The 12137-nt window shown below is 56.5% G+C and overlaps 1 protein-coding gene across 23 annotated transcripts in view; it reads left to right on the top strand.

The window, feature by feature from the left end:
* NCOR2 (nuclear receptor corepressor 2) overlaps positions 1-12137 on the top strand; it is a 223112-nt gene that overhangs the window by 89006 nt on the left and 121969 nt on the right. For all 23 annotated transcript variants that reach the window (XM_032653910.1, XM_032653924.1, XM_032653923.1 and 20 more), the window contains one exon: positions 2148-2261. In XM_032653910.1, coding sequence (XP_032509801.1) covers positions 2148-2261 — 114 coding nt within the window. The remainder of the gene's footprint in view (positions 1-2147; positions 2262-12137) is intronic.

Below are 12137 nucleotides of genomic sequence, written 5' to 3'. Positions count from 1 at the left end.
GCCAGTTCAGGGCTATGTGAGTGGAACTGGAAAGATGTGCAGTGGGAGGAAGCATTGATCCCAAGAGGCCTCGGGGCTGTCGTTCGCCTGGGGGGACCTGAGGATGGTCCAGAAGCTGGACTGGTCAGTGAGGCTTGGCCAGCTGGGGGTGGTAGGTGGGTTTCCAGGATGGCAGCTCAGCATGTAGGGGGGACCGGGCCCCGGTTGGAGTCAGGCAGGCGTTGCCAAGGCCCGTGGAGTGCTGGGACCTTTAGTCCCCCTGGGCCTGGCTTTGGGCCCAGGCTGAAGCCGCAGGCCATGTGCACACGTTTGTGACTGCAGCCAGAAGCCACGTGGCTCAGGGCAGCCCTCGATAGATTGTTGGGTTTTAATTCCACTTTGGCATTTTTCTTTTTTAACTAAAATTCACAAAATATGGCTCATCTTAAGGTGGACAACCCAGCAGCCTTTAGTCCGTTCACAGCGTTGTGCAACCAACCGTTCTGTCTAGTTCCAGTTCCAAGACATCTTCATGACCCCAAAAGGAGGCCCCGTACACAGTCGCAGTCACTTCCATTTTCCCGTCCCCACCAGCCGCTAATCCGCTTTCTGCCTCTATGGATTTGTCTGGACGTTTTCTATAAGTGGGATCAAACACTTTTTGTGTCTGGCATCTTCCACTCAGCATCCTGTTTTCAAGGTTCGTCCATGCTGCAGCCTGTGCCAGTGTTTCATTCCTTTTACTGCCAAGTAATATTCCACTGCATGGATGGATGGACCACGTTTGTTTATCCGTGCATCAGTTGATGGGCGTTTGGGTTATCTCCACCTTTTGACTATCGTGAACCACGCCGTGAACTTTTGCATTCATGTTTTTGAGCACCTGTTTTCAATTCTTTGGGTCTGTACCTAGGGATGGAATTGCTGGGTCCCGTGGTAACTCTTTGTTTAACGTTTGGTGCCTCAGGGAGGGGCACCTTCACTGACTGGTGAGAATCTCCTTTCTGGCTGGGTATGCCTTCCATTTCTTGGCTTAGTTTGTTTAGCACCGTTTGGAGGGATTTCAGTGTTTGGGCAGGTGCTGGCTGCCCTTCTGAAAGCTACCAACAGGGGTCACTGTGGGACTGAGGCAGCTCGGCTCAACCCTCCGGGCCTTTGTGCCAGCAGAAGACAAAACGATCTTCTGGCTCTTTCTGCGTTGCTCTCCTCTTGGCCGTGTTTTTGAGTTCATAATAGTTTGCTCCATGGTCATGGGCAGGATGTGTGAGCCTTGTGAGCAAAGAACAGTGTTCTCATCTCACTCAAGATGCCCTGTCAGATTGTACGCCTGGGCACTGGCCTCCTGTGTGACCTTGGGCCAGTGTCTTAAGCTCTCTGGTCTTTGCTTTGCCTTTTGGGTATAAAGCAGACAGCAGCATGAAGGGAAGTCCTTTATGGTGTTTGGAGGAGGGGGGTCCAGTATGAAGACCGCAGGGCAGATGACGATAACGATGATGATGAGAAGCTGCCTTTTAGGTGCTGAGTGCTTTGCGTGCATCAGCTTGTTTAATTCTCATATCAACTCTCTAGGATAGAAACTTTAATTATCCCCACTTTCCAGATGAGGAAAGTGAGGCTCAGGAGTTTAGCAAGCTCCCAAGGTTACATAGCAAGTAAAGAGTAGAAATAGTGTTCTGGTCTGGACAGTTCGGGTCCAGAGTCTCCACAGCCTCTCCTGAGGATGACGGTACTGATGGTGGAAATAATGGATAACGGCTGGCCTTCAGCGAGCCCCCAGTCTGCACAGTACATACATTAACTCATCAGGGAGGCACAGCCACGAGCCCCACTTTACAGATGTGGAAGCTGAGGCACAGCGGAGTTAAGCTGCTCGCTGATGCTCACCAAGCTGATAAATCACCAAGGTTGGACTTGAACCCAGGAAGGCTGGCTGCAGAGCCCGGAGTTGGCCCTGGTCGGGCCCTCCCCTTTGGGAGCTGGGGCCTCTCCGGGGCTCGGAGTCCCTGCGGGTGACTCAGGGGAAATGGTTAGCAGCCTGACTTCCTGTGTGGGGCCACCAGCCCCGCCGCGCCGGGGTGCCGCCCTCCCGCCCATGGGCAGGGGGCGCTGTCTCTCCTTCCTCCTGCTGGCGTGCTCACCACTCCACTCTCCCCGCTCGCTCCCCACAGCAACAGCTGGAGGAGGAGGCCGCCAAGCCACCGGAGCCCGAGAAGCCCGTGTCGCCACCACCCATCGAGTCGAAGCATCGCAGTCTGGTGCAGATCATCTACGACGAGAACCGGGTACGCCCTGACCTGCCCCGCAGAGCCCCTACACCAGCTTCTCCTGCTCTCCCTGTGCCGGCCACCAGGTGGGATGCAGGTGTCACCGTGAAGGGCCTGGCTCTCTCCCGGGGCCTTGGTGTTCCCATCTGTGAAATGGGAACCTGTATGACCCCCACCCCCACCCCCCCACCCCCCGCAAACCTGGGTTTGTGTGTGGGAGGGGGAAAGGGTGGCCAGTGGAGACCCGTCTTGGTGTGGCTGTGGTTTGTTCTGCTCAGACATGCCGACTGGTGTGGACCGTGGCTGGCCTGTGGGATGCAAATGGAAATGCAGGCATCAGGTCATAGGAGAGCTTCAGGGGCCAGTTGATCTGCGGGGGGAACGGGCAATCACTTAGGTACTCATGCAGAAGAAATTCCTGTAATGCAGAAAGCAATAGTAATATTATTCATCACGACGGCAAACATTAGTTGAACAGCTCCTCCAGGCGATGGGCCAGGGTTTTTACATAGCAGTCCTCAGAGGGTAGGTATGGTGATTGTTTCCATTTAACACAGGGAGAAATTGAGGCCCAGAGAGGTTAAGTGACTTGTCCAAAGTCACACAGCTGGGAAGCGGTGGACCTGGGATTTGAACCCGTGGGCCATCAGATCCCAGGGCCTGATTCGTCAGCACTGACTGGCCTCTGCTTACATTTAGCCCTGGAAAGGGCTGTTGGATGGTTGAACGCAGGGTCTGTAGCAGGCGGTGGGGGCTTATAGAGATCTGTGGAGGGCAGCTGCTGGGTGTCTGGAGGGGGAGGGGCTCAGGGTACCCAGAGCAAAGTGTCTCCCAGGGGCTGAACCCCAAGGCTTGAGCTGCTCTAGAGCCTGGGAACATGTGATTGGTGCCTAGGGCTGCAGCTCCAGGCAGGAAGCTATTGGATCAACTGGTGGCTCTGCCTCCACCTCTTGAAGCTGCAGCAGATGCAGGATGAGACTGAACCTGCTGGAGGCCTGGGAACTGTGTGCTGGGCCTTGCAGGGCCGGCCACCCTTCCATGCCCTGGCTCCCTACCCCAAATAACACTAATAACAATCACAATGATAGGAGAACTAAGGGGCCACATGTGCTTTAGCCAGATGTCCTGGGTTCAAATCCCATCTCTACCACTTCCTGGCACTGTGACCTTGGGCAAATTAATTAAGTCTCCCTGCAACCCGTGTTCCTTACCAGTAAAATGATGATAATTATAGCACCTACCTTATCCCATGGTGTGGGGATTAAATGAGTTCGTTATGTAGTGCCCTTAGAACAATGCCTGGCACCACGTAGGTGCTAGCTGGCACTATTAATTGTTGTCATTGTTGTTGTCTTTGTTATTCTTTTCTTCTTGTTATTGTTTATATTTTGCATGATTTCATTTATTCCTCTCCAGACCCATTTAAGGTAGGTACTATTATTCTCTCTATTTCACTCATAAAGAAAGCAATGGCATTAAAAAAAAAAGAAGCCATGGCTCAGAGAGGGAAGGTGACCTACCTGACACTGCACAGCAAGTGAGCTTTGAGGCTGGGGATCGGAGCCAGGGTTGAGTTGGCTCCAGGAGCCTGTGGTAGGGGGGACAAAAGCAGAGCCCCAGGCAGCCCCTCTGCCTGCCCTCCCTGATCCTTGGGTGGGAAAGCAGGCACAGTTCCTTCCAGCAGCTGTGGTGGCAAGTTGACGGCTTTGCCCAGGATGTCACCACAGTGCCCTTGGCCCTTTTTGGGGGCTCAGTCTTTTGGGGGCCGGCAGACTCTAGCAGGCTGGAGCCCTCAGCCCTCCCCAGCCAGACTCGAAGGCACAGGCCTTTGGTGCCCCCTGTGGGAAATTGGCTCCACGTTCCATCCCAGCCACTCATCCCCACTTCCCTGGGGGTTTGCCTAAGCAGTAATTTGGGGGGTCCCCTCCGGGTCTCACCAGGTTCTCCCCAAAGAGCTATAGCTACAGATCTGATTGGTCTTTCGTTCCTTGGCCTCAGCACTCCCCCTCCCCCAAGAGCAGTTAAGACACCCCTTCCCAGGTCTTACCCTGGGTGGTCTCCCTGCCAGAATTCCCGCTTCCTCCTGCCCTGATTTTCTGCAGCTCTGTGTGAGGGAGGGTGGTGGGTGGGCCTGGATTCCAGTCCAGCCTGTGCCCTCATGAGCTGGGTGGTTTATTTCACTTCCAGGCCTTCCATCGTCCCGGGTCCTGGCCACAGTCTTTTTTTTTTTTTTTCTTCATTTTAAATAAATTTATTTATTTCATTTTTGGCTGCGTTGGTCTTCGTTGCTGCACGCGGGCGTTCTCTAGTTGCGGTGAACTGTGGCTACCCTTCATTGTGGTGCGCGGGCTTCTCATTGTGGTGGCTTCTCTTGTTGCGGAGCACAGGCTCTAGGCGCACGGGCTTCAGTAGTTGTGGCGCACGGGCTCAGTAGTTGTGGCTCACGAGCTCTACAGCGCAGGCTCAGTAGTTGTGGCACACGGGCTTAGTTGCTCCGCGGCATGTGTCCCGGACCAGGGCTCGAACCCATGTCCCCTGCGTTGGCAGGCGGACTCTTATCCACTGCGCCACCAGGGAAGTCCCCCTGGCCACATTCTTGAGGCCACAGAGTTGATGTGGCTGAGACGGTGACTGGAAGGGCTTTGTAAACTGTGAAGTCCTGTGCCAGGAGGGGTCCAGGAAGTCAAGATTCTTGGGTACAAGAGGCAAAAACTCAGCTCAGACTGGTTGAGGCTTAAAGAGGGGTTATTGAGTCTCGCGATGAAAGTTGGTTTTAGTTTACTTCAAGTATGTGTGGACTCAGGTGCTCAAACAAAGATGTTTGGGAGTGCTCTGTCCCCACCTCTGCTCTCTCTGTGCCAGTGTCATTCCCAGGCGGGGTTTCGCAGGACATGGAGAAATGACTGCCTGCAGCTCTAAGCCCACTGACCACTCCCAGGCCAGGTGGGAAACTCTTCCCAGACGTCTCAGCAACAGTCCCAGGGTTGGCTCTCATTGGCTGGCTGGAGTCACGAGCCCACTTCTCAGCCAGTGGAGGCCAGTGGATTTGAGTACGCTGATTGGTCAGGGCTGGATCTTAGGCCAACCTCTGGAGTCTGGTGGTGGAGTCAGCCCCCTCCCCACCCTGCCCCAGGGACTAGATAGAGGAGGGGGGCGCTTCTCCCAAGAGGAGGTCAGGGGCAGTGGAGCGGAGGCTGGCGGGGCCTATGCAGCCTGTGCCCCCGACCCCAGGCTGGTGCTTACCAAGTTGGGGTCCCAGAGCACAGGCATTGTCCTCTCTCCCCCGCAGCGCCTCAGGCTGGGGGCTTTATGCCCATTTATGCTGATTTCATCCTGATGGGGTTCTGACAGTAAGTGGGAGTCACTGGCCTTCCCTCAGCGCCCCTACTCCATATTTTCAGATGAGGAAATAGAAGCCCTGGTTAATTTCCCCGCGGCCTTTCAGCTAGTGAGTGTCGGGCTAGGACTCCAGCCCTGGTCCCTGGGATTCGGAGACCAGGCCTCTGCCTGGTTCAGGTGCGCAGGGCGCATCACACACCCTGCCCGTCCATTCATTCATTCAGCAGCCGTGTAACTGGACACCTGCTCTGGGCCTCCCACTGTTCCAGGCACTGGGGGTGCAGTGGTGACCTCGGCCCCAGCCCACTCATGTTGGCTTTCTGATGGGGGGAGACGGAATCACACTCAAGCCACCACATGCAGGCACAACGAGGGCCTGAGGAAGTTGCCCCTCCTTGTCCCGATCCCCCTTTCTTTCCTTTCATCTCTGCCTCACTTTGCCCCAGCCCCGTTGACCCTTGTGCTTCCTTGACCGTGCAGGCGCGCTCTTGCCTCAGGGCCTTTGCACTGGCTGCATCCTCTGCCCGCAGCTCCTTTTTCCCACTGGGCTCACTCTCTCACTCTTTCAGCTGTTTGATCAAATGTCCCCTTTTCAGCCAAGGCCCATTTTGACCCTCTGTTTAATCCTGAAAACCGTCAACGCCTCCTCTCCCTGGCTTTAATTTTGTCCTTTGCCCTTGTTCCCACTGGACATAATTCATATTTTCATGTTTATTGTGAACAGAGGCTCTGTGAGGACAGGGATATCTGTCTTCCTCTCCCAGCTATATCTCTAGCACCTAGAACAGTGCCTGGTACACAGTAGGTGCTTACTAAATGTCTGCTGAACAAATGAATGAATGGCGGAGGGTAGGGAGACTCTTCCTCCGGAAGAGTCCTCTGGTTTGGGGGCTGTGGGGACTGGCCTCTGCCCCCAGTGAAGGCTGGCGGGGGTCCCCCTGCCTGGGCTGAGCCTCAGGGGCCGGAAGCCGAGTGGGCAGGAGCCCCTCAGATGCCTTGGGCAGGAACAGCCAGGACTTACTGCCCCTCGGGGGATCAATCGGATTAAATTTTAATCCTCCTTCCTTTCCTGCTGGTTCCTCTGAGAGGCGGACACAAGGGTCTGTCTCTAAATGCCCCACCGGCTGGAACACGCAGCTTCCCGCCAGGCAGGGCCTGCGCGGCTGTTCTGCAGACTGGGCTCTGGCTCATCATCCCTTCGGGGCACGAGGACGAGGCGTCAGCGCGCATAGGGTGGGGAGGGGCGGTGGCTGCGTGGCGGGGCCGGGCAGGTGCACACAGATGGCAGAACAGGAAACAGAGTTCTTCTAGGCCTCGAGGGGCAGGAACGGGCGCTGCAGGGCCAGGACTGGGAAAGGCCTCTTGGAAGCAGTGGGTGGGCCGTCGCCCCGAGGAGGGCATTTGGGCGCGGGGGTCACAGGTCAGGCGAAGGCTCACAGAGGAGACAGGGTCTCCATTGATCTTCAAAGGGAATGTGTCGGGGGTGGGAGGTGGAGGTCTGGTGGGTCTGGGAGGATGCTCACACTTCGAGTTTGGGTAAAATAAACACAAGCGGCATTCGTCAGCGCTAGCGAAGGATGTGTAATTAAGGGACAACTGGCACAGCGCTGGTACTCTAGGAATTTAGGGCAGTGGGCAATCCAGGTAGACGTCCTGGGGGAGACTTGAGCTAGGTCTGCACGATGGGCTCTGTTGGGAAAAGGTAGAAGGATATTTGCAGTGGAGAGGACTGTGGCCTGTCCAAAGATGGTGAGGAAGCAGAACTCATGGAGGCCCTCTGATGGCTGAGGGTGAGAAGGAAATCAGAGAGTAGGACCCAGGTCCTCTTTGGTCTTCGATTTTAAGCATCTTGCTAGTAAAGTTTTTTATCCAGTGTGCTTATGACTAAGCGGGACAGAGACGAGCAATTCTCTTGGTAATGACCAAGACTGAAGCATTTTGTAGAGCATTTTGGGGGTCTAGGCACCCTGATTCTCAGCTTCAGACTCCCTCCCCACCCGAGTCGTGATTCGGGGCTTTCAGAGCAGCGGCTCAGGCCCCTTGCCGAGCCGGGCCCTTGCCTCTGCCTCTGCGTCTGGCCGTCCTAACTGCTCCTGGCATCCAGGGCTTCCTCCAAATTCCTCTGCCTACAGGGAGCGTTGTCCTAACGGACTTGTGAACAGGAGTCCACGAATTCCGCCTCACTCACTCAGCCGTCTCCGTCACACACCCGGGAGGGCTCTGGAAGGGGTCTTCCGGCTGCTGGTACAGACGAGGACACCGGGCCTCGTGGGTAACTGCTCCCCGAAACGCTGTAGCGCTTGGCAGCTGGACGCGGTGTGGAGGGCTGGTCAGCGGGGGCCTAGAGGGAGATAGGGGCTGGGCTCCTGGGCTTCCTAGGTAGGCGGGTGCTGCCTTCACTGTGCAGTAGAGGAGGGTGAGGCCTGGAGCTCAGGCTGGAGTAGGCAGCTGACGAGCTAGAATGGGGGCTCCAAGGGGCGGGGCGCCGGCCAGGGGGCTGGTCAGCGTGGGGTCCGGCCGCCCTGCTCATCAGGAGCTGGGATAGTGTGTGTGTGTGTGTGTGTGTGTGTGTGTGTGTGTGTGTGTGTATGTGTGTGTTGGGGGGGTACACGTGCGCATGTGTGTGGCTTCGTGTATAACTGGAAAGCTGTGCTCATATGTGTGCAAATAGTGTGCGTGCCTCAGCACCGGTAGAGCCCGTGACTTCTATGCATTTGTGCATCCATGCACATATATATGTGGATACACGTGTGTTTGGGTCAGCACGTGTGGGCACAGCTGTGGTTATGTGTGCATGGATACGCCCGGGCGTTTGTGGGTACACTCGTTAGCTATGTGGCATGTGTGAGGCACGTGAGTGGCTGTGCGCACGTGTACGCAAAGTGGCTTGCATGGGGCACGTGTGTGACTGTGTGTTTATACTTTGTGCACGTGTCCGCTTGGGTACACAAGTGTATTTGTGCATGCTGTACACATGCATGTGTGAAGGCGTGTGTGTGTGAGTCGTCTGGTATGGCACACGTGTGTATATGTTTGTGCTTTTATAGATGTAGATGTAGTATTTGGTCATGTGGGTCCACGGGGCTTGTGTGCACCTGTCTGCACAGGTGACTAAGGTCTTTCGTGCCCCAGGTGCTCTGGCCCCCGGGAGGCCAGGCCGCTCGGACCCTGGGGTCCCCAGCAGGAGGAGTGCCGTCTCCCTAGTGAGACCCCAGCCCGAACCCCCAGTGTCAGGCAAGAGCCCTGGCGGCGGGTCGAAGCCAGGGGTGGGAGGACTGTCCCGTCCTGTTGGCTTGTGCTCCTGGTTTGTCCCCTGCAGCTGAGCAGGGTGACCTCAGGCAGTGACTTCCCAAAGGCTAGGCTCTGTGGGAGACCCCGTGGGCCTTGGCGAAGATTTTGGCTTTGGTTCTCGTGGTGGCGAGAAGCCGTCGGCCGAGCGGGTGGGAGGGAGTTTCTAGTGTGGGTCTGAATCTGTGACCGTGCTCCATTCCAGGGTGTTGGGGGGAGCCTCCCCTCCATTTGAAGAGGGACATTAAGAAAGAAGTGACAGCATACACTTTGTTCCTCGCAGAACTTCCTTGTAAAAGTCCTGGGAGTTTGGTACCCCGGGTGAGCGCAGCTGTCGCGCGGATGGGGAAACTAAGGTCCAGGTGGGTGAAGCGACTTGCCGAGGGTTAGAGCAGAGTGGACTCCCAGACGCGGGCTCCTGCTGGACAGATGTGTGTTTCTCAAAAGGCCTGTCTGTCTGGGGGAGGGGCCCAGGAGGCAGGACATCCCCGCCAGCTCCACGGGAGCTGACAGCAGATTTCGTACCCACCCCACACCCATACAAGCTGGACCCGTGAAGCCGGGAGCGGGAGTGTGGTAGCACGAGGTGGAAGAAGTGTCCCCACGAAGACGTGAAGAGGTGGGGTGCCGGTTCAGGGCCTGCCTGTCCCAGCCTTTAGCTGCCACTTGAGCTGCGTACTTTGGGTCGGCTGTGTGACCCCAGCCTCAGCTTCCTTGTGTGCAAATGGGGCTGATGCTAGAACCTTCCGCAGAGGGTTCCTGCAGGAATCCACACAGATGGGGCTTCTAGAGGATCCAGCCCCGGCATGTGTAGGGGGTCACCTGGTGTGAGCCGTGGCCTTGTCGTTATTGTTGACAGCAATAATCATAACAGCCGGCCCTTACCCAGCTCCCACCGTGTATCAGATCCTGATTTTCGCGCGGTACGTGTGTCAGCTCATTTAATTCTCTTAGTAGCTGCATGGGGCGGTGCTGATGTTATCCCCGTTTCGTAGATGAGGAAGCTGAGGCTCAGGGGTGGTGAGGGGACTTGCCCAAGACCACGCAGTTGGCAAGTGGATCAGAGCCCAGCCTGGCTGGCCGTGTAGCCTTGCTCTTGGCCGCCCCGCTGCCCCGTGTTCCAGTGTTGCGGCATCTTTAGGACTGTTCTGTGGCAGGTTTCTTCTGGGTGAATCGTAGGTGTGCAGCCTTTTGGAAACTGAGTTGTGTTAAAAGGCCCCAGGGCCGCTCAGGGCTTAAGAGCAGAGCCTGGGGGAGGGTCTGTTAGGGAGCAAAGGAACTCTCACACCAGGTGCATGACGGAGAGTTGGTGGCTCAGGGTGCACCTGGTCGCCTGGGCTCCCCGTGGCTTTGGCAGGTAAGGGAGGGGCTCCTCCCTGGTCTCTTCTCCAGGGGCTACAGGAAGCCCCCTCCCCAGGTGCCTGTGTTCCTGAGACAGTGAAGATGTGGTTGAAGATGGAACGCACTCTGGTTCATACGACACACACAGGCTTCTAGAAGCCCTATACGGGTCCCAGATCTGAGACCCAGGCCCAGTCGTGTGATGGGGCAGTTTCCAGTGGCCCAGTTGCTCCAGACCTGCCCTTCCTGTGTTTGGCATCATTCCTTTATCTAGATGGGCAGTTGCTGCTGATCCCGACAGAGCCTCATAAATGCACACAAACTCCTATTCATCCTTCAAAACCCAGCTGTGTATCCCTCCTGTTAGCTTTCTGGAGAGAGTGACTCTGACCCGCTTAATGCCTCCCCCATATACCACACGTACTTTTCCTACCTGAGCATATTAATCTGCCATCACTGCTCATGACCAACTGCCCACTAGACCGGGTTCATTGTAGGCAGAGGCCGATATCATTCATTTTGTTTCATGCCCTGATGCTTAATACAGAGTGAGTGCTCAAATGTTTGGGAAGCTACCCTGTTGCCTCCTCGCCCTATACCTAGTCCTTCACTTGGTCCAGCTAGGGAATTCTTCCATCTTTGATACCCCATGGCTGACACTTTCTGGCTTTGAGGTGTGGCCAGGCTGGAACCTCTCCCACTCCGCACCACCCCTCCCCCAATAGAAGACGCTGGACCCATGCCTAGTGGAGGCCCTGGATGGGACCAGCCCATATCTTTCTCCCCTCTTGGAGCTTGGAGATCAGAAAAAGGACTTTTCCTTACATCATCTTTCTGTGCCTCCGTTCCATCAGCTGTAAAATGGGGATACTCCTTAAATCTGCCTGACTTCGTGTTATGTGTGATTCAAGTATTAATCACGCGTGCCGTGTGCTCAGTGCTTGGCTCATAGTAGGTTCTCAATAAAATGGCCATCGTTACAGTAATAATTTGCCCCCTGCTTTCCCGGCCCCCAGCCACGCTCTGAGGCTGCTGCTCTCAGGGTTTTGGCTTGCACAAAGGGGGCCGAGATCATGGCTTGCTCTTGGGTGGGCTGGGCCCAGGGCTCTAGGCGGAGCTAGTTCTAGGCGCCAGCTTGAGCCCACCTACATACCTACCCTCTGTCATGGGGGCTGGGGGAGAGGGTGAGGCTGACCTGTTGCCAGCACCCCTCCTCCCTGCTACGACACCCGAAGCCTGGGCCTCGAATTCTGCTGTGAGCAGGGCTCTGGGTCACCCGCGTTTAGTGGGTCTGGATTTGGGGATCCTTGAGAGACGGTTTCGACCTGTTGATGGTGTCTTGCTTGGCTTGTCCTACCAGCCCACGCTGAGTGCTGGATGGTCTTCCTGAGTTTGGCTGAGTCAGGAGCACCCAGCCTTTCCTGGGTCGCAGGAGGGGCTCAGGTCTCCCACGTGTGCGCCGTGGGCACCCTGCTTTCCGTCTGACAGAGACCCGCCCTGAAGTCATCACCTTCCACAGCTCTCTGCCCACCCCGTCCCCAGGCTGGCCCCGCCGAGCGGGCCCTGTGGTCCCTGCCTGGGGGCCTGGACCAGACACAGTGTCCGCCTTCACGGCCAGGGGCCCCGGGGGTCCAGCCTGTTGAATTCACAGCCGCTAAGCCCTTTCTGCCATATGTTCCTGTTTTCCTAATAAGTCCGGGTTGTGAGTGGGGAGGCGGGGAGGCCCCAGGGCAGCTCAGAAATAGTCACATGATTGTGAAATACAAGAATCCTAGAAAGGGTATCTCCCAGCGCCTCTATCTCGTCCTCCCTCCCCCTCCTCCTGCCCCCTGACTGCGGAGGTAATTGTAGACACCCAGCCGGCTTCCAAGGCGCAGGAAGGCATCTCGGGCCTGGCGGGAGCTGTGCCCGCCCCGGGCCCTGGGG

Source organism: Phocoena sinus, chromosome 14, assembly GCF_008692025.1.
Source record: "Phocoena sinus isolate mPhoSin1 chromosome 14, mPhoSin1.pri, whole genome shotgun sequence".
NCBI lineage: Eukaryota > Metazoa > Chordata > Mammalia > Artiodactyla > Phocoenidae > Phocoena > Phocoena sinus.
Note: the sequence above shows the minus strand (reverse complement) of the source record. Positions and strands in the feature narration are given on the sequence as shown.